Genomic DNA, 27,228 nt, shown 5'->3' on the forward strand with positions numbered 1-27,228 from the left:
GGCAGAGGGCAAGGGAGAAGCAGACTCCCCACTGAGCATGGAGCCCACCCACAGGGCTTAATCCCAAGACCCTGAGATCATGACCTGAGCCAAAGGCAGACACTTAGCCGACTGAGCCACCCAGGTGCCCCTACAACCATTAATTCTTGCTTGAACCCATCTTCACTACGATGATGGAAAATGGTTATTTTCCAATTCGCCACTCCCTCCACAGTACTGGGGCTTTTAAAAACAGTATTATCAAGGTATAACTGACACATAATTAACCGCACATATTTAACGTAAAGTGTACAATTCAATGTTTTACCATATGTGTTCTCCCATGAAACCATCACTACAATCAAAGTAGTGAATATTGGGGCACCGACTGGCTCAGTCGGTAGAGCATGCAACTCTTGATCTTGGGGTAGTGAGTTCGAGCCCCATGTTGGGCATAGAGTTTACTTAAAAAAAAAATTGGGGCACCTGGGTGGCTCAGTCCGTTGAGCAACTGACTCTTGATCTCCACTCAGAGCTTGATCTCAGGGTCGTGATTTCAAGCTCCATGCCTACTTAAAAAAAAATTTAAAAATAAAGTAGTGAACATATCTACCATCCCCCCAAATTTCCTTGAGCCCTTTCTCCCCTGCTCACCTCTTCCAACCACTGACCTGCTTTCTGTTACTATAGATGAGTTTGTATTTTCTAAACTTTTATATAAATGGAATCATATAGTATGTATTCTTTTTTGTCTGGTTTCTTTCATTCAGCACACTGATTTTGAAATTCAATTGTAGCATGATCAAAAGTCTATTCTTTTTTTTTTTAAGATTTTATTTTATTTGACAGAGAGAGAGACAGCCAGCGAGAGAGGGAACACAAGCAGGGGGAGTGGGAGAGGAAGAAGCAGGCTCCCAGCGGAGGAGACCAATGCGGGGCTCGATCCCAGGACCCTGGGATCACGCCCTGAGCCAAAGGCAGATGCTTAACGGCTGAGCCACCCAGGCGCCCCAAAAGTCTATTCTTTTTTATTGCTGAGTAAGACTTTGCCATCATATGGTATGTTACAATTCTTTATCCATTTACCTGTTGACGGACATTTGGGTCGTTTCAAGTTTTTGGCTATTACAGATAAAGCTGGTGTGAACCCTTGTGGACAAGTAGTTTTATGGGCATATGCTTTCCTTTTTCTTGGGTAAATACCTAGGATTGGGATATGTTTAACTTTTTAAGAAACTGCCAAACTGTTTTCGTTTTCCCGGGGGCTCAATAAAAACTTTTAATTATACTTCAAAGACTGTGTACGGCGCAACAGTAAACGTCCACTGTTAATGTCCACGAGTTCACTTTATCAAACGTCAACTGCATCAAAAATATGGAACACTTCGCGGATTTGTGTGTCATCCTCCCACGGGAGCCATGCGAATCGTTTCTGTGTCATTTCAATTTCAATATGCGTGCAGCCAGAGTGAGCACCGCCGAACTGTTTTCCGAAGTGGTTGTAACATTTGACCTGTGAAATGTCTGTTCCCATTTTCACTCATTTTGGGGGAAGAGGGTTGTTTGTGTTCTTGATATTGAGTTGTGAGAGTTCTTTACATATTTTGGATACAAGGCCTTTATGAAATGCAGGATTTACAGAATAGTTTTCTCCCGGTCTGTGGCTCATCTTTTCATTCTCTTACCGGTTACCTTCTAGAGGCAAGAGAGGGTTTTTTCTTCTTGAAATTTTGATGAAGTCCGATTTATCGATTTGGCTTTTTGATACTTTGCTTTGGGTGGCCTATCTAAGATATCTTTGCCTGACTCAAGGTCACAAAGGTTTTCTCCTAGAAGCCTTATAGCTTTTGGCTTTACAGTTAGTTCTATGACCTAAATGATTAAAGCATATGATTGAGTTAATTTTTGTATATAGGATGGGCTGTGGAAGGAAATTTATTTTTTGCATATGAATATCCAGTTGTTCCCGCACTATTTGCTGAGTTGTCTTTACACCCCTGCATAAAATAGATTGTGATGGGGCGCCTGGTGGCTCAGCTGGCTGAGCATCTGACTCTCGATTTCGGCTCAGGTCGTGATCTCAGCGTCCTGGGATCGAGCCTTGTGTTGGGCTTGGCACTCAGCGAGGAGTCTGCTTGAGGATTCTCTCTCTCCCTCTCCCTCTGCCCCTCCCCCTGCTATCTCTCTCGCAAATAAATAAATAAATAAATAAATAAATCTTTTTAAAAAAATTGTGGGGCTTCTGGTGGCTCATTCGGTCAAGCATCTGCTTTTGGCTCAGGTCATGATCCCAGGGTCCTGGGATCAAGTCCCCTGTCGGGCTCCTTGCTCAGCAGGGAGCCTGCTTCTCCCTCTGCCTGCCGCTCCCCCTGCTTGTGCTCTCTCTCTCTCTGTCAAATAAATAAATTAATAAAATCTTAAAAAAAAAAGTTTAAAAAATAAAAAAATAAACTGTGATATATGTGTGGATTTGCACTAGGATTTTTATTTGTTTATTTTTAAGAAGATTTGATTGATTTATTTGACAGAGAGAGAGAGAACACAAGCAGGGAGAACAGCAGAGGGAGAGGAAGAAGCAGGCTTTCTGCCAAGCAGTGAGCCCGATGTGGGGCTCGATCCCTGGACCCCAGGATCATGACCCAAGTCGAAGGCAGATGCTTAACCAACCAAGCACCCAGGCACCCCTAGGATTTGTATTTATTTTTAAAAGATTTTATTGTATTTTTTTTTTTAAGATTTTTGTTTAAAATCTCTACACCTAACATGGGGCTTGAAATTACAGCCCTGAGATCAAGAGTCAACATGCTTCATCGACTGAGCCCGCCAGGGGCCCCGAAAATATTTCGTTTTGTTTTTATTTTTTTAAAGGTCTTATTTATTTGAGAGAGAGAGAGTGCATGCGTGAGTGCGGGGGAGGAGCATAGGGAGGCAGACAAGCGCGTTCTGTGCTTGGAGCCTGACATGGGGCTCAATCCCACAGCCCTGAGATCAGGACCTGAGGTGAAACCAAGAGTCTGATGTCCAACTGACTGTGCCACCTGGGTCCCCCTAAAATATTTTATTTTTTAATTTTTATTATTTTTTAAGATTGTATTTATTAGAGAGAGAGTGAGTGAGCAAACGCAAAAGAGAAAGAGAGAGAGAGAGAGAGAGAACAAGCAAGGGCAGAGGGAGAGGGAGATGCAGACTCCCTGCTGAGCAGGGAGCCGGATGTGGGACTCAATCCCAGGACTGTGGGATCATGACCTGAGCCAAAGGCAGACACTTAACCGACTGAGCCACCCAGGCGCCCCTAAAATATTTTATTTTTAAGTAATCTCTATACCTAACGTGGGACTCGAACTTGCAACTCCAAGATCAAGGGTTGCATGCTCCATGGACCAAGCCAGCCCGGCGCTCCATGCACTAGGACTTTTAATGCTGCACTTTTATAAGGGCAAGAGCAAGGACTTGGGATCCAGGACAATGAGGCTGGAATCCTGTTTTGCTGCTTATCTGTGGCATAGCGGACCTATAAGGTAGAAACCATGAAGCTACCCGCTTGGGTGTTTACCACATTTTACTACGTCCTCTCTCTTTTCTCTTCTCTTCTGCTCTTCTCCCGGGCATAGTGCTGGAACTGGGAAAGCTGGTCCTAAGGAATGTTCTTCTAACCTTAGGCTCCCCAGATCCGGGATCTAAGAAGGAAGGAAAGAAGGGCACCGTGGTCTCCATAAACTATTTGCAGTCAGTTAGGATATCTCATGCAAATCGGACATCTGCTCCAGGCAAGGCTGTGTGGACAAATTACAATTCTAAGTCCCTTTACTTCTGGTGGGAATAGTATAACTTCTTGCCGCTTGCGCACAAGTTCTGCTTCGCCACTCAATCCGGAACAATTTATTACTTGGTCATTGGAATTTTTTGATAGGCAATATTTTTTTCAAAACACTGGGCTCCTGGAAAAATAATAAGGGAGATCTTAGTTGATGAACATAATGGAAACTGCTCACAGAGAAAGGAAACAACATGGATCCTGTCCTGAGGTTTCCAGTGTGCTGAAAGGCGTGAGCTCACAAGAAACTCCCAGACTGGTGAGGCAGACATGGGCTTCAGCCTTAGAGGTTTCCAGTGACTGTGCATGAGAACAAAAATGCTCATGCCTGGGAGTCGAAAGGAGCGATGTATCTGCAAGATCCAGGACAGACTGGGCAGGTGTGAATCTGGGTGCTTGGCTCCTGTTTACCATGCTGGTCCTGAGTTTCAGTACACACCATCTCAGTTTATTATGAATACATGTATAATTAATCAGACCTTTAGCTAAAGTCAAGCCACATCCGTGATTGATCAGGGTGAGTTGCAGTTAACCCTCAACCTTGGTTGCTAATGGAAGGAGATTTCTGGCTGCATCAAATCTTGGAAGAGTGTAAGATCCAAAACCATTCCCTGTTTGGTTTGTAAAGGTATTCTGGGGTGATTCATTTGAATATCCATTTGACTTTTTTTTTTTTAAGATTTTATTTATTTATTTGCTAGAGAGAGAGACAGCCAGCGAGAGAGGGAACACAAGCAGGGGGAGTGGGAGAGGAAGAAGCAGGCTCCAGCGGAGGAGCCTGACGTGGGGCTTGATCCCAGATCGCGGGTATCACGCCCCGAGCGGAAGGCAGATGCTTAATGACTGAGCCACCCAGGTGCCCTGACTTTTTTTTTTTTAAGTTTGTTCTCAAAACGTAATAGTCTAGAAATCTTGAAAAATACAGCAGAGTGAAGAGAGAGAGAGAAACAGGGAGAAAGAAAGAGAGGGAGAGAGAAACAGACAGGAATAGAGAGAAAACCACTCTTCTCAAAACCAGAGAGTTACTATTAACAGTGTTTTCCAGACTTTTTATTATTTCATTTAATTTTTGTTATGAAATATTTACACTTAACAAAGATAATGTAAACTGTACCGTACAGTTTAAAAGAATAATAAAATACTTATGTACCACCACTCAGATTGAGAACTAGAACATCCATCCCCAATATCTTTGAAGAGCCCTGCGAGCCCCTCCACAGTCATCCCTATGCTACTTCCCAGAATTAACCACATTCTGGAATTTTGTTTATCATGCTTGTTCTCTCCTTTTTTCTTTCTTTTTTTCCTTTCCTTTTCTTTTCTTTTCTTTTCTTTTCTTTCCTTTCCTTTCCTTTCCTTTCCTTTTCTTTTCTTTTCTCTTCTTTTCTTTTCTTTCTTTTCCTCCCTTTCCTTTCTTTTTTGTTCCGTTCTCTTTTCTCTTCTTTTCTGTTCCATTTTCTTTTCTTTTTCCTTTCCTTTCCTTTCTTTCTGCAAAAAGCTTTATTGTTTCCGCTTGGTGCACGGCTTGGGAGAGGGCTCCAAGGTGGTTAAAAAGCTGCTTAGCTGCTGAAGAGCTCTTCCTTTCCTTTAAAGGTCGAGCTCCTCTGGAGGCATCCCTAAACAACACAGTGTTAGTTTTGCATAGTCTTGAACTGCCATAAATGGAACCATTACGTGCATAATCTTCAGTTCCTGGGTTTCTGTTTTTGTTTGTTTATTGGTGAGAATTGTGAAATTCACTCACATTGATACACATGGCAGAAGTTCCTTTCTTGTGATGGCCCCCGAATTCCATTGTATGACTACACCCACCTTTGCTTATCCATTCTCCTTAGAGATAGACATTTGTAGGGTTTCTAGGTTTTGTTATTGTAAGCAATGCTGCTATGAATACTCTTGTACACATCTCTGGGTATCCACGTGCAAGAGTTTCTGTAAGGTAATTTCTAGTCTTTAATGTACATGTAGCTTTTGTCATTGTTGTTAAGATGGTCCCAATCACTGGGCACCCGGGTGGCTCAGTCTTTAAGCGTCTGCCTTCGGCTCAGGGCGTGATCCCAGGGTCCTGGAATCAAGCCCCACCTCAGGCTCCCTGTCCTGCTGGGAGCCTGCTTCTTCCTCTCCCACTCCCCCTGCTTGTGTTCCCTCTCTCGCTGGCTGTCTCTCTCTCTGGCAAATAAATAAATAAAATCTTAAAAAAAAAAGAAGATGGTTCCAATCATACAGACTATATGAGCACAAATACTAAATTTTGTGATGTGTATTTTTAAAATAAACTTCCCCTAAGTTTTTCTAAACCCCTTTCGGACATAATTTTTTTTTTTAAGAGTTTTATCTATTTATTTACTTTTGCGAGAGAGAGAGAGAGAGAGCGAGCGAGCATGTGCGATCGCACAGCACAAGTGGGGGGAGGGGCAGAGGGAGAGGGAGAAGCAGTTCCCCAGTGAGCAGGGAGCCCGGTGAGGGGCTTGATCCCAGGACCCTGAGATTACGACCTGAGCCGAAGGCAGATGCCTAACTGACTGAGCCACCCAGGCGCCCCTGGACATAATTTTCAATGGCTGCATAATATTTTACCAACTGGCTATGTTTGAAGTTATTTGAAGATTTCCCTCTTTGTAAGCATTTCTATCGCTAACAATTTCTTTCCCTTAACAGTGATAAATAACATCTTTGTTCAGTTTTTTGTTGTTCTTGATATTTTGAAAAGGCTAACATTTTTGTCTTCAAAAATCATGGTATTCCTCCCCCCCCCAAAAAAAAGAAATCATGGTAAAGGTCAGGCTCCCTACTCAGTGGGGAGTCTGCTTCTCCCTGTCCCTCTGCTCCTCCCCCCACCTGCGAACGTGCTCTCTCTCAAATAAATAAATAAAATCTTTAAAAAAGTGGTAAACTATACATAACATAGGGGCCCCTGGGTGGCTCAGATGGTTGACCCACTGACTCTCGATTCCTGCTCAGGTCGTGGTCTTAGGGTCCTGGGATGGAGCCCCAAGGTCGGCTCTGTGCACAGCGGGGAGTCTGCTTGAGATTCTCTCTCTCCCTCTCCCTCTGCCCCTCCCGCGTGCTCTCTCTCTCAAAGAAATCTTTAAAAATATATACATAAAATTTTTAATTTTAGCCATTTTTAAGTGTTTTAAGATTCAGTGGCATTAAGTAACATTTACATGGTTGTGCAACCATTCCAGTATCCATCTCCAGAACTTTCTCCTCCTCTCAAGTTGAACCTCCATAGCCTAACTCCCCACCTCACCCACTCCTCCCAAGCCCTGGTAACCGCCAGTCTACTTTCTGCCTCTATGAATCTGACTAGTCTAGGTATCGCATGCATATTTATCCTTTGTGCCTGGCTTATTTTACTCAGCATAATGTTTTCAAGGTTCATCTACATTGTAGCAGGTATCAGAATGTCCTTCTTTTTTAAGGCTGAATAAAATGTTCTATATACCGGATTTTTGTTAGAAAAATTACTCAAAAGTGCAACTTCAAAGTCAAACAATATGAATTTTTAAAGGTTTTTGTTGCCTTAAGATTGTTCTCCCACACAGCCATATGGCATGTTTTATTTCACTATATTCTTGCTAGTAATGAGTATTATAAATTAAAAACAAAACAAAGCACTTCACTATTTTCATGACCTGCTTAAATTTGGCTTTAATTTAGACTGTCATAAAAATTGCTTTGCCTTCTCTTTAGTGTTCATAGCTGTATTGGTAGGTCGGTATTCAATAAACGTCTGTGATGGGAAGCGTCTGTACCAGACAGCTTGGGAATCTGAGATGGAAGGCTGGGGGTGCCACTTTTGCTTTGGATGACATACAAAATAATAAATCTTTACATGGTTAATGGGGTGCTGGCTTACAGTCCCAGGAAGAAGACCCTGAGACCTGTTGGCAGGAAAGGCATGTGGACGGTCCATTGAGATTGTTGGATGGCATCAAGGGAGATAAGGATGGCAAAGGGTTGTGCCAACTAACTCTGATGGTCGACATGGACTGCCTGAAACCTTGAGTTGAGAAGAACTCCAAGGCTACTTAACCAGAACGAAGGTGAAAAGGAAGTTCATCAGTGGACCTCAGGCATAGGACGGTCATGAGTACGAGACCAGGGAGCGAGGAGCTGAAAGACACCCCTTCGTTGCTGTTCTTGGTGTAGACCCATCAGCCTTTTGAATGACTGAATTTACCTGTATTTAATCTGATGATTGTGTAGTATTGTATTAAAAAAAATAAAAACAGGGGAAAAAAGAAAGAAGGAAAGAAAGAAAGAAAGAAAGAGAGAAAGAAAGAAAGAAAGAAGGAGAAAGAAAGAAAGAAAGAAAGAAAGAAAGAAAGAAAGAAAGAAAGAAAAAAGGAAGAAAGGAAAAGCACAACAGGCTGAACACAGCATTTTACTTGATCACACTGACCACGTCTTTCCAGATAGTATCAAAAGATACTTACTATATAATTTTGGACACCTGTCAGCACTGTGCTGGGACTCCTCGGGTGATATATTGGCTGTGCCCTCGAGGATTTGATACATAAAATGCTAATAACAAAATAGGTTATAAGCAACATCAGACACAGAAAAATGATACAAAGAAGTAAAAGTGTCTGGTGAATGTTCAGACAATGAATGCTGGGAGAACAGGGAGCTCTGTGGTCTGAATCCCATGGATGTCCACCTCAGAAATGTAACAAGCTTTTTGTTTTGGTGCATAAAATAACTCAGGCATCTCTGCAGCCTTCCTCTTCACCAGAAGTAACAGTTTGAATGATAGCAAGTTAGTGATAGAGGGACAGGAAAAAGGAAAAGGGAAGGAGTGAAGAAAAGTATAGAAAGTTGGGATAGGCTTATTGATTATAAAGAGGAAAGAAATGGGTGGAGGGGCAGAGGAGCCAGAGAATAATAAAAAGGGGAAGAGAAGTACCAAAGAAAAAAGAAAAATAAAAAAGAGGGTAAAGGTAAAGGGGGAGGGGGAAAGGAATTGACAGTGTCGGGAGTAGGAAGAAAGATGGAGGAACAAAAGGGGGGGGAGAAAGGGGAGGGGCGGGGGGAGGGGCAGGGAGGAAGAGGAAGATAGGGAAAGACATCATGAACCTCATTTCAAAGCAATTTAAAAATAACTCTAATATTTGTTTTCTACACACTTTGTAAACACATTTTAGAAACGAAAAGAAAATCCTAAAAATGAATTCAACAACTGAACGTATAAATGCTTACCAAATACTTTCAGGTTATGTTTAAGAATGGAAGTTAAGTTATGTTAAGAATTCTTAAAAATTTGAGAGTGTTTTGGGGAGAGGTGTGGGGACCAAAACTCTTTCTAGATTGTTAACCCATGAAAATCAGAAATCATTTTTAGAATTATATCTCAGTTCAGTCAAACAAAAATGACACTATTAGGATGGGTAACTTTTCTTTGTAAACCTGGTTTGTTTCACAAAGACAGATGAAGTGTTTTTAATGAGCATAGAATTTTTAAACCTAAATATAAAAAATCATAGCAGCATCCCCTCTTAAGCACTCTGAAATATTTGAGACAGCTCCTGGAAAAAAAAAAAAAATCCTAAATAGCAACACGAATAAAAGCAATTAATCTTATCATCAGGAATAACATTTTAAACAAGCAAACAAAAATAACTTGCTTTCTAGATAGAAACATTCTTCTAGTCTTAAAAGCATAGATGTTCTGTAGCTAAAACTGAATTAAGTCCATGCAGTTTGCTGTTCTAACTGACGCATTTTGAATTAAAATCATTTGCATACTTAGAAGCTATGTGGATGTCAAGTACCAAATTGTCTTATTACTATTTCCACTTTAAATAATATTGAGGTATGGATTCTCTCTCTTTTGTTGCTTTTTACAATTTGTTTTACTTTGAAAAGGAACATTTCCTTGTCTTTTCTTGAATTCCACAATCATCCCCCAAAGTAACCTGTGACTTATTTTGCATTTTGTGCCAAATAGGGACTACACAAAATTATTCATTATCTTGTAACCAACTGATTTTAGAGTTAAAAAAAAAAAAAAAAGTAAAGGGCAGTAGTCCTGTAGTGTGAAGAATGTTATTGACCATTTCTTGTACATGGGTCAATAGGGCTAGTGTGGTGTAGTTTAATTTACTCACAAACAATTTGGAAACATCCATTTTTCAAAAGTTAACAAAATAAACGATTCCCTTCCTCATCCAAAGGTTTCTGCATTGCCAACGTGAGCCAAAGCTAAACACTGAGCAGTTTTGTCACAGGCTGTGTGACCCATAGAAAAACAGATGATTGTTCTTAAAGTTCTTTTTTCTCTTTGAGTCTTTTCTATCTCTGGAATAAACACATTTCTTTTTAAGGTCTTAAACATGGAACACTTTTCAATAATAATTTGAAGGAGGAAATTTTCCTTTTCTGTTTACAATTCCCCTACATTTTATGAGTTATCTTAAACACATAATGATCCTTATTTATTTGACAGGAGAAAATGCTTCATGTGCTTTTAAATTGGGACTAATTTACACTTTTTCAAAGTTTATAGGCATTTAAAAGAGCCACACCAAGACTTCAAGTTGCTGGAAGAAACAAAATATCCCAAGGCAGTAACAAGGAAAAAACAAGCAAACAACAGCAAAATAAATAAAACCCAAGCAAACAAAAAACAAATTCTTCCAAGGACTGTGAAGTCTAAGTTGCCCTGTGTCAGTAAATGTGGATTCTTTTTCTGTATTTCATAGAAACCATAATTCTATTTCAAAATTGATTAGGATTCATTAGAAAATAAAACACAGAAAAGTTCTATTTTAATATATTTCCCTTCTAAGTGCTTTTCAATTTTTTTGTGTCCTCTCTTTTGTAAAATATGCTGAAATTTTAAAATAGAAAGGCATGGGCAAATGTAAGATTAAAAAAGAAGTATATATTCTGGGGATTTATTCAAATGAGCTAATTTTAGAGAAGAAAAAGTTATATGCTCCCAAATATCTATTCAGTTAAAAGTTAAAAAAAATTGGTGTAACATATATCTAAAAATAAGGATTAATGATTAACTTACATCTACTGGACTGAATGCTCTATGTTGGTGCAAAATGATAGTTATGAAAATTTTGGGGCAGCAATGGGAACTACTTCTACTTGTAGAACAGCAAGTGAAAAATGAAGATATACAAATAAGATGATAAAATCTAGAACTATTACCAACGGACAAATATTGGGAAGAAACATTTAAAAATAAAATTACTATTGTAGGACAAGGGAATTGCGGATTTTCTCATGCCATATTTCTATTTTGTTAAAAAAGTTGTTTTCTTGTCTTTGGGTTTTTTTTTTTCTCTCTGAATTTGTATGTCCACATTGAAGGAAAATAGATCAGAATCCCATCTTTAAAATGGAGTCAAGTTTCAGTGTTTCTGGATTCAGAGAATTGAATCCTGTTAACTAGACCCAACACTTCTCCAGGAAAAATGAAGAGGAAGGAGGGAGAGGAAGAGGAGAACAAACCAAACCAAACCAAACAACAACAACAAAAATCCCAATGATAATAAATAAGTGGAATAAAAGAATAAAAAATAAAAATAATGTTATTAAAGAAAATAATTGATCCTCCAGCTATATTTTTAATTCTTACAAACTAAGTTTGAATCTGTACTGATGATTAATCTTTCTCCAAGAAGCTGTGTAGGAAAAAAAAAAAAAAAAGGAAAACAAAAACAATGTTTATTAGTTGTCTTTAAAAACAAAAGAAAGAGCAGAAAAGGGAATGATAAATGGTGGCATTCCAAGTTGGCCCATTCCTATCCCTACCCCAGGAATGTGAGTCTTGACAAGAAATAACCCTACTCGCAGGTTAATTTTAGTGCTGGGCTCACTCAGAGGGGAGGTGAAGCACCAGACAACATCATTCAATGCCCCCAGCCCCAGCCTAAAATAGCTAGATCACCGAGGCAAAACTGATTTGGGGGCTAAAAGAACTGCATCTCACCCCAGCTGTCTCTGCTCTCTTGTGTTCTTGCAGCCTCTGACTATACACAGAAGCCCTTGGTGGGGGCAGGGGGGAGGATTAGAATTCACTGAAACATCTGATTTTTAAAAAGAACTCATCAGTTTCAATTTAGCAATATTTGGCAAATTTTTATTTTCACAAATGTGTATTTTCTCCCCTACTGTCATTTTAAAACATGGAAAAGAAACTAATTTCAACTAACATTTAGACTTCTTTTATATTTTTTAAATGGAAAAAAAAATCTGAAAGTGAACTGAATTCAATGATTGCGTTTACAATTTTTGTTTCCCTTTGAATCTAGGATAGGAAAAGGTGGGCTGCATTTCACAGGAGTTTAGAGGTCTGGATGGAAATTTTTGTGGGGTGTAACTTGCTTTTGTTTTAGGAATAATGAGATAGAGTAGTGGGCACGTTCCCCAGGGAGAAACCCTGAGAGGTGCTTCTATTAATTCTTAGAGATTTAAATTAAATGAAAGAAACAGCACTTAAAAGTTTCTGGGAACTGCAGTGCCCTGCCTAGGACCCTCTTTCTTGTTCCCCAATATGACAGAAAAGATTTCAGGAGATTGGGGCTCCTTTTTAGGAAAAGGCCAAGGAATACAACAGCCTTTCTGAGACCATCTTTGAGCCCTTTCAAAAGTCCACACACATCACCAAGAAAAGTCCCCGGGCAACAGACACACATTCTGGCAAGATTTTTTCTCCCCCCCCCCCCCCCGCCCCCGGGCTCTCAATTTTTCTCTGAATTCTCTTTGCCCTGCAGTTTGTATTAGCTGGTTTTTCATTTAAAAAATGTTTATTGAATGCCTACTATGTGGCAGACGCCGTTTCCAGCTCGTTGGTTTGTGTGAAAATTATGGTCCAAGAGCTGACTAAATATTAAGTGTCAGAAACGGTGGGGGGGGGGGTCGAAGGAGGTGTGTATGTGGGGGGGTAGCATACAAATGTCGCCCACCTTCTTGCCTAGAAAACATTCTTTTTCTACTCAGCAACTAACAGCTCCTAGTATTTTCTGTCGCCCCATGCAAAGAAAAAAATCACAAACCCCCAAATCCGACAAACACGTGGCTGGCTAGAACAAAACGCGGATTTGGAGAGTGGGTTTTGAAGGTGGTGGAGATGGAGAAACCGAGTTGGAAGCCCTCCCCCCACGCCCAAGCCCCATTTCTTTGCAGCGCGCGGGGAAAACCGGGAGGGGGACAAAGGTGCGGCGTGTGGTCTTTTAACTCCCGACTTTTTGAACGGTAGAAAACCGTCTGGCAGAAGAGCGGTGCGCCCAAGTCGGGAGTCAGCTCACTGACTCTGCAAACAAAAAATAATAACAAGAAAAAAATCCAAGGCATTCGTATCAGTGCAGCCAACACGTGTTGCGGAGTCGGCCCGGGCCGCAGGCGACTGAGACAATGGGGTCGGGGACGGGGAAAGGGAGAGTGACCCCCTTCCTCACCTGCCCTCGCAGCACGCGTGCCCCCGACAGAATTGTTTCTCCCACCCGCAGAACCCGGAGCAAAACCCAAGCTTCCGCCCAGTTCAGGGAGAGTCTGGCATTACGGGGGGTCCACCCCCTCTTTCTCCGGCCCCCGGGCCAAGGCGGGGAGCTCCGGGGTCCCCGGGCCGCGCTCTCCGCTACCCCCCGGCGCCGTCCCAGCCCCCTCCGCTGGAAACTCGTTGCCCTCGCCCGCCACTCGGCCCGGGATCCCGGTTGCGCGTGGACCGCGCGTCCCGCTCTCCGCCGCCTATCCTGGACTCCGAAACGCGCGGCGAACTGCCCCCTCCCCCACCACCGAGACGGGGTGCGACCGCCCACGTGTCGCCCCTTGCCCAGTCGGGTCCGTCCCTCGGGCTCCCGGGGCCGGAGGATCCGGAGCGAGTTGGTCAAAGGCGAGGAAAGGGACCAGGGCGGATCCGCTTCCCCCTCCCCAGGAACGGGCGGGGGAGGGGCCGCCGCCCCCTCCTCGAAGCTCCCGCCCCTCGCTTCCCCGAGCGCCGAGCGGAAATTACCCCCTCCCCCCGCGGGTCTGACCTGGGGACGTGGGCGGGGCTTCAGCACTCGGCCCCCCGCCCCCGGCCCCTCTCCCGCCTTCCCGCCCGGATCCGAACGCTGCACCCCAAACAAAGTTCCGAGACCCGAACCCGGCGCTGGGAAAGCTGCGGTCGCCGGCCGGGGTGGGGCGGGCGGAGGGGACTCCACCTGTCTGCCCCCGCGTCAGGGAGGGAGAAGGGGAGCGTTCGGATCTCCACCCGGTCACTCCCTCCCTGAGACCTCCCCCTTCGGTTCGCTCGGGTCTGCTCACGCTACCACTCCTCTTCCTCCTCTCCACCCCTCCCTCTCTCCTGGGGTCAGCTTGGGCCGGCGCCGCGCGTTCCCCCCAGAACCCCGAGACTGTCTCGTTCGGCGGGCGCGAGCCACCCTTCTCCCGTGGGAATCCCGAAACACGATTTCCTGCGGAGCCCTCGTTCCCAGCCGCGGTCCCCCGTGTTCCTAGCTTCCCGGTCCCGCGCTCGCAGGGTCCCTGGGTCCTGGATTGCCGGAGGCGGGGGAGTCTCCTAGGGCTGGGGCCGGGAAGGCCGAGACCCCTCACTTAAAAATGTAGGGGAAAAGCGCCTTTCTTTTAAAATCACCGGCTCGCGCGACCCCCGCCTGAAGACCCCGAGTCCTCGGCTTCTCTTTGTCTGTCTCGGCCGTCCCCCGCCTGTCAGTCGCTAGCAGTTAACCGGGGTAGGGTGGGCAAACTCTCCCCCCAGCCACCACACAAATAAAAAATAACCGTACGTTTTACCCATAAAGAGGTGGGAGATTCTGGGCCCGACCACCCTCCCCCAGCCGGGGCCGGGGTAGGGGGATGGGTGGGGGCGGGGCGCCTCCCTAGGGGCCAGATTCTTGCCAAGGGGGAGGGGGCAAGTAGAGCTTCGGGAACGCAGCCCCCACCGCCCTGTTTCCCCCGGGGTGTGTGTGTTGAATGCCCCCCCACCCCCCAGGTTGGAGATTGGTGGGCTGGGCCGGGCCGGAGGGCCGATGGGCCCAGAGGCGTCGGGGGTCTTCCCGAGCAGGGTGGGTGGGGGCTTTCACCACGTGGCTTCGCCTTTTTTTTTTTTTTTTTCCGCTCCATTTTTTTTCAAGTCGATTTTATTTAGAGGCGGCGCCAGGGCGGCCGCGGAGAAACGTGACACACCAGCCCGCTCGGAGGGGTTTCGGACAGAAGGGAAAGAGCAGCGCCGCGTCGTCCGCCTCCCAGCGCGCCGCGGGCACTTCTCCCGGGCCTCTCCGAACTCTCCCGCGACCTCTGCGCGCCCTCAGGCCGCCCTCCCCGCCGCGGGCTCCGGACAACTTCAGGGGTGGGGTGCAAAGAAAGTTTGCGGCTGCTGCCGCCGGCCTCCCGCCTCTCGGCCTAGGAGGCTCGCCGCCCGCGCCCGCCCGCTCGGCCTTGCCAGGGACCGCGTCCCGCCCCGAGACCGCCACCATGAACAAGCTGTACATCGGCAACCTCAACGAGAGCGTGACCCCCGCGGACTTGGAGAAAGTGTTTGCGGAGCACAAGATCTCCTACAGCGGCCAGTTCTTGGTCAAGTCGGGCTATGCCTTCGTGGACTGCCCCGACGAGCACTGGGCAATGAAGGCCATCGAAACTTTCTCCGGTAAGAGTGCACCCACCTCCCCGGAAAAGCCACAACGAAATCCCCGAACAACGGAGACCTGCTCCTCTTCTCTCCTTGCCCGCCAACTCCTCTCTCGCTCTGGCCTGCGGGGCTTGGCCTCGCCATCGACCCTCCGCCCACCTCCTTCGACGCCCCCTTCCATCCCCCCACTCGCCCCTCGCGCGGAAATATCCCGGACCCCCTCACCCCTTCCTCCCAGCCCCAGAACAGAAGCTGGAGGCTTTAGTAAGGCCGCCCCTACCCCCCACCGACGGGGCGGGGGCCCCATTGGCAGTGTGTGTGGGGGGGTCCCCACTCAGGCGGCCCCCGTCTGGGCCTTATTTCCATGCCCGCCCTTCCCTGTCCGAGGCTGGACCCCCCTCCCCCCGACCCCCCAGCGCGAACACCCCCAGCTCCCTTTCCTCCGCCCTAGGCCTTTCCAGGCGGGGAAGAGGTCTCCGCTCCGTCCCCGATCTCCCGGGTGCCCAGTGGGGACTGCCGCCTTCGGGCAGGGCCGGAGAGGAAGGGGGTCCCGCCTCCCGCCCAGGGCCTGGGCTTGAGCCATTTTGATTTGAAAGTGGGGCGTGAGCGGGGTGGCGCGGCGGCGGCGGCGGCGCCGGGTCGCCATGCTGCTTCCCGAGACGCCCAGGCTGGGCCGAGAGGCGCGCGCCGCGGCCGCCGGGGACCCTCCCCGCGGGGCCCCGCTCCGCTCCCCCAAGGCCTCTGCTCGCCACCGGCCCCGACAGGTGAGCGCCCCGCCGCCCGGAGCCCTTCTCCGCGGCTCGATAGAAAACTAAAGTTTCATTCTGCACCCCTCCCCCGCAACACACTTCGGGAGCAACGGGGAGCCCTTTCTCTCCCGGCCCCGGCTCCCCACCTCCGGGAGCCGAGTAGGCAGCCCGCCCACACAAACGCCCAGGTCGCCCCACTCCCAGGTTGGGCTCCCAGAGCCACCCACTACCCAACTAGCCTCGGTGAGAGAACAGAACAAAACGAAAATTAACAAAACACAATAACGAATTTATAGATTCCACCATTCCCAGAGCGACCGTTTCGCGTCTGGCCACGGAACCCACTGCCTGGATTTCTAGGCAGATCTCACTCAGATCCCAGCAACTCCTCAATTACCCTCTTCGTCCTGTTATCCACCCCCCACCCCTGTTCCAGCTCTTATATTGCCTTTTTTTTTTTTTTTTTAACCTGTAGGGAAAGTCGAATTGCAAGGAAAACGCCTGGAGATTGAACACTCGGTCCCCAAAAAACAAAGGTAGGAAAGGGCTCTTTGAGAAGGGAGGCAACCTGGGGGCGCTTAGAGACTGTGTTAAGGGGTCCATAGTGTCTCCAGTGGAAGAAACCCATTACTGGCCTTCCCACCCCCAACTCCGGATGTTGGGGGCAGGGAGGGAAGATTGGCTAAGATCTTGTAATGGGTGGTTTACAGCTTGTAAAAAATAAGCCGGGGCTGGGGTGGGCTGAGAGATGGTATTTGGAGAAGTAAAAGGGGAAAAATCCATAGGAGAGAAACCTTGTGGAGTTTGTTCAAGGTGTGTGTGGGGCCATTTTTGTGGGGAAGCTAAAAATCTTTGAATTCAGAGTTGGAACTCCTGGACATTTCTGCAACTTGCAGCAGGCCTCCCTTTCTCTTTTTTTCCCCCACCCATCCTTTAGCATAATTCTTAAGTGGATTGGGGGGGTCCCCTTCGACTTCCTAGGGGAAGTGGAATGAGTTTCTGCCCCCAAAAGAATTCCTTTATGCTTGTGCTTTATGTATATTTCTGCAACAGGCAAGGGCATTTTTTTTTTCCAGACCCCTACCCCTAGTCCCTCACATCACACGTCCTCCCTTCCCAACTGGATTTTGCAAAGAATATGCTTTGGCTGTGCTATCCTTTCCGAGCCCCCCCACCCCCACTCCTTCAGTCCATTGTTACAAGGGGACCATCTGGGGTGAGAGCTTTGTGTTCAGGCTGTGAGCTGGGGCTCTTTGGAGGGTCTAGAACTCCCTGGATGAATAGTGAGAGAGAGGGGGAGAAAGAGTGAGAGAGAGTGTGTGTGTGTCCCAATACCTTTCTATTCTCGTTTAAGCAAAGTGGGGTACCTCTATCATGTTATCCCCAAATCTGATTCATGGTGGATTTCAGATCTTTCATTGAACTCTGGCTGGGAAGTATAGGGGCAGAGTTTTTTCTGCTTTCTCAAATGTGACTTTAAACATGTTGACAGTGCAGACTTTTCCCTCATGTTGCAGCCCCCAGGAAATCTTTGATCTGTGCCTCCTTCCCCTCCCTAGGTGTGTTCTCCCCCTCATTTCAACTGGAAACTTGCTGCATTTAGAATAATCCTGGCCTTTTCTGGGTGGGAAGGTGGAGGTGGGTGGCTCTGTATTTTTTTTTTTTTTTTTGAGCCTGTGAAGTTTAACTGTAAAGTTTAAGTGAGATAAAAATCTGTTCAGTGGGTTTAGCTTAAGATATTTTAAGTAACTTAGAACTATTGTATCTGTAGCTGATCAATATGGCTTGTAACTATGTTTATAGAGCCTGTGATTGAACCTCAAGTGCTTCAGATAGTCTTATTGGAAAGGCAATTAGAGTTAGGAGTAAAGAGGCAATAAAATCGGAAGGAAGAAAAAAAAAGTCTTATTTATTATTTTGAAACATTTCCTGGAGATGGGACTGAGAAAAACATACTGACACCGGTAGATTTATTGAGAGGATTTTGGATATTTGAACTGAGAGCTGAGTGTTTGAAACATGTTGATGAGAAATGACCAGAATAATTGGAATTCTGACATATGTGGGGTTTTTTTCCTTTTGCTCTTATGGGTGGTTTAAATTTTAAAGGGAATGAAGTGAAAGCAAGAGAAATAGCAAAATGTGATGAAATGGGACCCAAAACATTTATATTTTAATTTCCATGGTGCTCTGTATTTATGGCTCTTTCCCCCTAAGCCATCTGCTTGCTTTCAAGCCATTTTTAGGCTCCTTCTTGTTCCCTCCAAAATGCATTACTTAGGGCGCTTTTGAGTTGGGAAGGGGTGGGGTTTGTGAGAAGAGTGGGTACAAAATCTTCCTTTCCACATCCCTATGAAATTCCATCTTTTGTGTGTTCTCCCCCTCCCTGAAATAATTTTTTGAGCAGAAACACTGAGTCAGTTGTGTGTGTGTGTGTGTGTGTGTCTGTGGGGTGGTTGAGAAGGCACTTCATTTTTCTAGAATGAATCAATTTTTGAAGTTTTAGGATTTAAAAAAAGAGTTTGTTTTCATGAAGTAAGTTTGCTCTATCATTTTGTGTTCTTTGAAGGAAGCATTTTGTGGTATGTGTTTTGAGTCTGTCTGAAAACTGTTTCTTCAGTTGGTCTGTTACTGGCTCTTTCAATCTCATGGACGTACAGAACAGGAACTAGTTAATTATAACTAATGTATGTTAAGCAAAATGAACGACTGTGCATATGTATTTTGTATGTATATACTCTTGTTTTCACTGTTTAAAGAAATAGAAAAGAAGTAACTTCTTGATGCACTCAGTTCCGAATGAGTTATGACTTTAAACATTTCTAAGAGATTCATAAAAATGTAACCACCTAAGTGTTCCTGTTTTTTGTTGGATTGTTTTTTGTTTTTTAAAGGGGGAAATCAAACAAAAGGGAATATTACAGCGGTTATCTTAGCAGCCTGATTTTGAAGTATTAATTTATTTTGTTCTAACTTTGTGTCTATTTGATAGATATAATTTGTACCTTTTTAAGAACCCAAGAGACTGAGCGCTATGCATTTAAACTGAAAACATTCATTTGAAATTTTAAAATGGATCATATTAAATTTCTCCCACCTTCCCAAAACCTCTCTTAGACAGTGTTGGAATTTTGGCCAACAGATTTGGCTTTTGGTTGAGAATTTGTATATATTCACTGTCAAATACTAGGACAAAGGGGAAAAGCCAAAAGCATTTTTAAAACGGTTGTGGAAGGGCCTTGTACATGTGTTTTATTTTGAGAGATGAAAGAGTAGTTAAGGCAAGGGGAGGGGGGTCCCATCTTAGACTTGTTTATTTTGAGAATTGATTTGCTTTTTAAAGGAATTAAACTTTTGTTTCATTTGCCACTGTGTGTGCCTTTTTCTAGAGGAATGTGACCCTAAAGATAGCAGACCTACTCTCATCTGCTGTCATCAAAATAAAAGGTGTTGCTGTTAAGAAAAAAATGCAAGAGATGTACTGTATTTCTCTGCAGGACATGTGTCTGACTTAAAAGACTAATTTTCTTAGGCAGGTTAATGGTTCTTTTCTCTAAGCTGACTTAAAATGAGGTGGGCTACATACCCTACCTTAATTTTCCAAGTTTTAAAAAAAAAAAAAAGACTTTCTGTCAGAGCCGTAGAAGTGTGAGAACTCGCAGAAAGTGCTTCAACTTTATTCTGATTTTACAGTTTTAATTTCCTAAAGTTAGCAGTTTTGAAAATCCGTGTGAAGGGCTGTCTTATAAGTGGCAAAAATATGATTTTTAATTTTAAGTGATTTGCTCTGAAGTCACTGGCTCACTGAATGTTTTCAAAACAAGCAAAAAGATTTTGCCTTCAGAAATGGACTTGTCTTTAATGAAAGTTGTTCTGAGGGGCTGAAAATGAATTATAATCAGGGGGGCTAAGAAGCAAGGGAATGTCTTAAAAAAACAACAAAGCACTGTAAAAAGGACTAGAGTGGGAGGAATTTCAGGCACTTTTACTTTAGTGGTTGTAGTTGAAAGATACATCTGACCTGTATTCAACGAGTAAGATTAAAGTGGAAACAGTTTATGAGGCTTTCAGTAAAAGGTTTTCTTATTAATAATTAGCTTCTTCTTTTGCCTTTAAATAAATTTAAAAATGGTTGATTCTTATGTTTTTCTGCACTCTTCAGAGGGAAGCTGGAAATCAGTTCACTCACATTTTAATTTCCACCTAGAAAGTAGACCTTACAAATTCATAAATTCTGCTTTCTTCACCGCCAGAGCATCCCTTTCCTTGTTATCATTTAGTGCACAGTATTTCGAGATGCTTCCCTAAAGGACAGTGGTATTTGTCCATTGAAAGAGTGATGGGTTTCTAGAACCCTTTATCTTCTGACCCAAAGTAGAAAGATGAAATTTTACCCTAATAGAGCTTTCTCAGCTGGGAGAACCAAGGGGGAAAGGAGGGGAAGACTTGTAATTCCCATCACTAATTTCTTCAAAGTATAGTTAACTGTTCCAAATGTAAAGTTTTAATGGCACAGCTTTTGGTGGAAAAGGAGCAAAGCATTCTTGTAATTATGTTTTAGAGATGAAATACATGACATTAGCCATTGGAAGAATCCTGATTCAAGGGTTCTGAGCTTCTAATCTTTTGAAATTACCTTAATATATGTCATTTGAATCTATTTTATGTGTTTGGGTACTTCTAAGGCTTAGTTTTTAAGGGTTTATTCTAAACTTCCATGTCTAACAGCCAGTTGACAAAAGATACCATTGAGATAGGCTAGTGAGTGTACAGTTTGAAAATATTTTTAAAAATTTCAGATCAGGTTTAGTTGAGTGAAAAGGGGGGAGACCGGCAAGTGCTGTGTGAAATTGGGGGATCTTTTTGTTGAAGACAGACATTGGTTATCTCTGTTGGTTTTTGTCTGGGGTGGTGGTGGTGGTCGTGGTGGTGGTGTTGTCATTAGAATAAATATATGAACCAAAGGCGTTTGAAGAACAGACATTTTGCCAGCTGTTAAGATTTGAATTCCGTCTTGTTCGCTCCGCATCCTCTTTAAAGATTCTTAAAATGTGCCTAATGCCTTCCAGAAAGTGCAGCTTAGAATTTGGGATGGGAGTGTTAGGGAGAGAAACAGAGAAGGAAAAAAGCAGCGGGGGAGACTGGAGAAATCAGACGAGTTAGTCCTGGGTTGGAAATTCCAGACGGGGGAAAAAAGAGAGAGAGAGAGAGAGAGAGAGAGATGGGGGTTGGGGTGGAGTTCCCGCTTCCCTTTTAAAGAGCAGCGGCTGGGGGCGCACAGCGACCCACGGGAGAGAGGGGGTCGCAGACAGCAGCTTTAGGAGCCGGCTGGGAGACTGGGCGTGGGGCGCGGCTCCTGCTGCTGTCGGAGTTGCCTGCCTTTCCCTTCCCCTTTTCAAAAAGCAGAGAAAGTCGCGGCGGCGCTGGCGGCGCTTCCTGGAGAGCCCGCGCCCGCCCGGCCGCCCTGACCTTCCCGGCCCGTTGCGATCCCCGGCGGCCCCGCAATCTCGGCCCGCTCCGCGCGCGCGCGCCCCCCCGCAGGCCCGGGGCTCCCGGCAGGGCTGCCTCTCCCGGGGTCCCCGAGACCCCCCGGCCGCGGCGCGCCGGCAGACAGCCCCGCCTGGGTCCCGAGAGCCCCAGATCCCCGACCTCGCCCACGTGGAGCGTTCCCCGGCTGGGGGCGCGGACCTTCGCGTTCGAAGGCACAAGCTAGAGGCCAAGGCGGCGGCGTGAAGAGGGCTGGGTGGGGAGGGTGGGGAGGAAGGAAGGGGTAAGGAGAAAAGAGGACGAGAGGTGGAGAGAAAATGGAGGTGCACGTCGTGGGCGCCCTCTGCCCGGAGCTGAGGCCCCTTGGCCACGGGGCATAGAGCTGGAAGAGTTAACAGGGTCCAGTACTCTTTAGAAAGTGGCCTGTCTGCAGGTCCCGAGACAATAACAAGGTGGGGGGGGGGGATAGTAACCAGAGGTTCTAGGGTGGGTTTAATCGTGCTGTAAAAGAGAGACCACAGGTCCTCCAGCGGCCCACTGACCGGGCTGGGATGGAGGAGTTTTCTCGGCGTCCCAGCCAGTGTCTGGCTCCCTGTGAATGTCAGATTGGCACACCACTTCCACCTGTGCTGAGCGCACTTCCTCTCCTCGCCCACACCTTTGAAAATGCCGGTCAAAACAAAAGCAAGAAAAGGTCTCAAAAAACGTGCACACCAGAGTGCATGCCCTTTCGGTTAGTGATGAAAGTGTGATTTGGCTAGCCAAAGATCACGGGGAGGGGAGCGGCTGGGGTGACACCATGGCAAGGAAGGCGCGCCAGCGGGAAGATGCTCAGCCCCCAGGTGGCTAACCCCATTCCAATAGAAGAGCTTGGATGTCCCCTCAGATTTGGTTCGAGGGGACTGTGTCCTTTTCTAGTGAGTGGGAGGGGCCATCCCACTCTGGAACAGGGCGAGCCAGCTTTGTAAGGCCGATTTGCAGCTAGTAGGTTTGCAATAAATAGTCGAAGAATGAAGGCACAACAGGTTGAAACAAGCTTTTACCCTGAACACAGACCACTGAAATACAGTGTATGTGGATTATGGGCAAATCACAGGAGAAAAGTCGGTTTGGACCTCCTCATTTTAATACGGTTGGAGAAAAACCTGATTGCAAAACACTGAAATGTGACTGTATACAGACCGCCCCCCCCCACCCCCATACAGTCCTATCGCGGAAGTCCAGTCTTCCAGAATTTGGTGTTCTGGTTGTAAGGCAGAGAGCACAGAGCACGGCGAACCATTAGTGAACTGCTTCTGGGTGAAATACAGAGCAAACAGCTGGGTGATGAGAAGAATTTTTGACTGGTGTGTCAAGGTGTTTGCAAGACCCCTACGGACAAGTCTGATTATTAGACAAGTGGCATTTTGGTGGCGAAAGGCACATAAGGAACCTGTCAGGATGGATGGGTGTGAATTTTGCTCATAGTTTAGGGGAGGGGTGTGGAGACCTCTCTCTTTGAGAGGAGACGGGAGAAGTGGAGGATCTCTTTCCCGCGCCATGTCTGTTCCGTGGATTCTAGTCAGCCCTCTCGATATTTCTGTAGGAGAAGACGGTGAAGGAGAACTTCAATTTTTATTCATTTTGAGTTAGTTTCAGTTGAAAAATTAGTCCTTCATCCAGATGTTTTGACCACTTGAAATGGAAAATGTTAAGTCTGAGTGAGATTTGATTGGATAGTTGAGTTGATTGGATGTAGTTAGAATCTTCAAGAGGAGAAATCAGGATTCAGGAAAAGAATTGTTCTTTGTTAAAGGTTGTTTGTAGGGTCTGAGTTCTTTGGCAGCAGGAGCTGGGGGAGGGCAGAAATCATTCTGAACTCCTGAGGCTCAAGGAGAGAGGAAGCTCCATGAGGTCAGGGGCTCCTGACCTACCCTCGATGCCTCGTCCTACCCCCTTTACCGTTGGAAAGGTCTCTCCGGAGAGCTCAGTGTTTAAAAACAAGAGCTTCGGAGCCAGGCAATGACTGAAACTTGTAGAAGGTTCTCTTCTTAAATCTCGATTTCTGTAACTGTGAGCTGGTGTTATTACACATGAACTTATTACTGCTATTATTTGTTTTAGATACTCACCTCTCTGCCTCCTGTCTTCGGACGGCGGCAGCTTGGGGCACGTATCTGAGGCAGTAGGGAGGGGTGAATCCTTCTGTGACTGTGGCGTGTAGTGTATATGGAACCGTGACGGATAGGCATACTGAAGGGGACTGACGTGTAGGGTGCTTTGATAACCTGCACGTTGAAAGGGAAAGCCACCTTTTGGGAGAGGGAGATGAAGCTCACCAGGGCAATCCCCCCAGACCCCCTGCGTTACGGACCCCATCCTGCCAGACAGGAGACTTGAAGGGATGGCGCAAGCGTGGTGGAGAACGCTACCGCGGACCGTCCCTCAGGGGAGTGGGCCCCATGTTCTGTTGTTGTTGATGCCATGAACCCAGGCCAGGCGAAATTTCATACTTGGGGGCTACTGTGAAAGGTGCATGTAGGGTAGGGACCTTGGTGAGAGAGGAGCCACCTTCCTTCTGAAATGAGGTAAGTGTTAGAAGGATTCAGGAGGAAGGGGACTGTGAGTCCTTGGGGGTCAGAGGAAGGGAGACAGGAGAGCAGCGTCCCCCACCTGGTGGGAGACGGGCATGTTTGCCCTGATGTTCAGCTCTTTTTTTTTTTTTTTTAAAGATTTTATTTATTTATTCGACAGAGAGAGAGACAGCCAGCGAGAGAGGGAACACAAGCAGGGGGAGTGGGAGAGGAAGAAGCAGGCTCATAGTGGAGGAGCCTGATGTGGGGCTCGATCCCATAACGCCGGGATCACGCCCTGAGCCGAAGGCAGACGCCTAACCGCTGTGCCACCCAGGCGCCCACCTGATGTTCAGCTCTTGGTAAGCTGACAAGGTAGCCGGTCAGGAGTCGGGGATACCTGGGTGCCCGGGAAGTGACCACACATACGTTGTTGCCCTCGGAGGAGGGCAAAGCCCCCAGTGGCCTCCCTTTCCCTGGGCCCTTGGAGTGGAGCGAGAACCCACCTTGCCGTCCACTTCCTCCCTTGGGGCCTCCCTGCTGAAAGGGTGCACACACTCCCACTCGCACAGACCTATTGTCCCTTCGAAATCTCAGCCTAGGGACTGAGGATTGAACCTTCTGTCAGTGGGGTGGGGAGAGGAAGGGCTTCCAATCCGGATGTGGCTTTTGGCCCTTTAACAGGCTTGTGACTTTAATCAGTCACTATAAAGGGTTTTACAATTAGTTTGTGTGGAATGACGTGTGTTGCCTCTTCTCTGGAGTGGCATCTGGGATTGCTTGGGGCTCCTCAGCTTCCCAGGAGGTATTCTGAAGATGAAGAGGACAAAATGAGGGGAGACAGGAACTCCAGTGGGGGCTGCCGGGTGGAGTAAACTTGGTGAGGATGTCTGTTCAGAGCTAGAAATATTTATTCTCCTTCCTCCTTCGGGTCTCTCAGTTTCTTGGGAGGAGAAGGCCGACTGGAATAGAGCAGTTGGCTTGGGCAGGATTCGGAGACAGAACCCTAAATTAAAGAGTAGAGATGATCCTTTGCAGACCAAGCAGTCGGTGGCCGCAGCCAGTGTGTTCTGAGCAGGGACTAGACAGAGGATGTTGGCTTGGCGGGGGGACAGCGGTATTCAGAAGATACTCCCTTGACTCCTTATGTCGAGTGTCTACACCGGCACCTTCTTGTTGAATGTAAAAGAAGGGAAAATCCAGCTCACTGTAGTTATTTTATCTAGAGGGTTTGCCTAGATATTTGGCTCAAAGCTGCTGCCGCCGGCTGTTCAGACTAGGGTAGCGGGATACCTTTCCAGAATAAGCCGGGGGCAGGCAGGTGGAACACGGCGATCTTCCCAAACACCCCGCGTCTCTCTGAGATAATCTTTCTTTCACTTTCCTGCGCTTGTCCCTCGCGGACTATCTTGAATGAGTAGTTTGCTAAATTTAAACTTCTGACTGGAGGAAGAATGGAGCCTGTAGGCTCAGGCTCCTTTGCTCTCTTCAAAACATCCCATGGGCAGCCACTTTAGCTTCGGTTTGTGTGTGTGTGTGTGTTGGGGGGGGGGTTTTGCCGGTCAGACGTTAGCCATTTTCGCAGGGGCGAGGAAAGATTTTAAAAAGAACATACTTAACCACCGAATTCCACATAAGACAATATTGAACAAGATGGCACAGGCGGGTACGATCGCTGTCGCGTTGTGCTGTGAAGTGTGGTGCCTCTCGCAGTGTTGGCTCCCCCCCGCCTGGTGCGGTCACCCACTCTGGTTTGTCTGTGTTCAGAGGCTGCCACTGCGAGCCGCGGCCTCGGCCGGGTCTTAGTAATACCATGAAGGACAAGTGAAAGACTAGACTTACAGCGCAGATGGAAGGAAATACAACTTCGCAGTTCATTTTCCTCCAGGAGCTTTTAGATTTTAAAACTTGCTGCTTAGTATTTTAAGAGAATTTTAAATTAAAATTTTTTTTTTTAATTTTGTAAGTTAAAAATTATTTATCTATCTACTTATTTATTTATAAGATTTTATTTTATTTATTAATTTTTTAAAAGATTTTATTTATTTATTTGACAGAGAGAGAGACAGCCAGTGAGAGAGGGAACACGAGCAGGGGGAGTGGGAGAGGAAGAAGCAGGCTCCCAGCAGAGGAGCCTGATGCGGGGCTTGATCCCAGGACTCTGGGATCACGCCCTGAGCCCCGAAGGCAGACGCTTACTGGCTGAGCCACCCAGGCGCGCCCCTATTTATAAGATTTTATTTTGAAGTAAGCTCTATGCCCAGCCTGAGGCTCAACTGTAACAACCCCCAAGGTCGAGGGGTGTGCTCTACCAACCGAGCCAGCCAGGCGCCCCTAAGTTAGAAATAATTTTTAGTATTTTAAAATAATTTCAGTTAATTAATTAATATCTAAATAATTTTATGTGGTGAGGCATACCTATCATGACATTTACTACTGTAAGCATGAAGCACGTCGCTCAGTTCTGGAGAACATTCCCTCTGTTGTGCAGCCATCACTGCCTTCATCTCTAGAACTCTTTTCATCTTGTGGGACCGAAACTGTACCCAGTAAACTAACTCCCCATCCTCCCCTCCCTCTAGTGGTATTCAGACCATTGACAGTTTTGCTTTTTCTACATGGTGGTTACCGCTTTATCCTTCCATAAATATGGGAGCCTTTGCCTGACCCCTCTCTTGCCTTAACACTAATTATTTGTTGGGTTTTTATTTAGCACTCTTGGGTCCTTTTTTTTTTTTTTTAAAAGATTGTATTTATTTATTTGACAGAGAGAGAGAAAGAGAGCACAAGCAGGGGGAGCGGGAGAGGGAGAAGCAGGCTCCCCGCGGAGCAGGGAGCCTGAGGTGAGACTCGATCCCAGGACCTCGGGATCATGACCTGAGCCAAAGGCAGACCTAATGATGGAGCTGTCGAGGTGCCCCTGGGTCTTTTTCAGAGTGGGGGAGAGAGACAAGGGTTGAGAGAGGGAGCTGCAGAAGAGAGGTGCAAGATAAAACTCTCTGCCCTCCAGCATTTTCACTTTAGATCCAGGAAAAGCTGTGGGACAGCAGAGGCCAA

General features: G+C 46.1%; 1 protein-coding gene and 1 non-coding gene across 3 annotated transcripts in view; one reads left to right on the forward strand and one right to left on the reverse strand.

Moving 5' to 3' along the window:
• Positions 1-1,348: 1,348 nt before the first annotated feature.
• On the reverse strand, positions 1,349-1,455 carry LOC113265703 (U6 spliceosomal RNA). The gene has a single exon (XR_003320111.1). It is a non-coding gene; the product is annotated as a U6 spliceosomal RNA (small nuclear RNA).
• A 13,501-nt stretch (positions 1,456-14,956) lies between these two features.
• IGF2BP1 (insulin like growth factor 2 mRNA binding protein 1) overlaps positions 14,957-27,228 on the forward strand; it is a 39,858-nt gene continuing 27,586 nt past the window's right edge. For both annotated transcript variants that reach the window (XM_026513082.4, XM_048224328.2), the window contains exons 1-2: positions 14,957-15,401; positions 16,608-16,668. In XM_026513082.4, coding sequence (XP_026368867.1) covers positions 15,227-15,401; positions 16,608-16,668 — 236 coding nt within the window. In that variant the 5' untranslated portion in view covers positions 14,957-15,226. The remainder of the gene's footprint in view (positions 15,402-16,607; positions 16,669-27,228) is intronic.

Source organism: Ursus arctos, unplaced genomic scaffold (assembly GCF_023065955.2).
Source record: "Ursus arctos isolate Adak ecotype North America unplaced genomic scaffold, UrsArc2.0 scaffold_24, whole genome shotgun sequence".
Lineage (NCBI taxonomy): Eukaryota > Metazoa > Chordata > Mammalia > Carnivora > Ursidae > Ursus > Ursus arctos.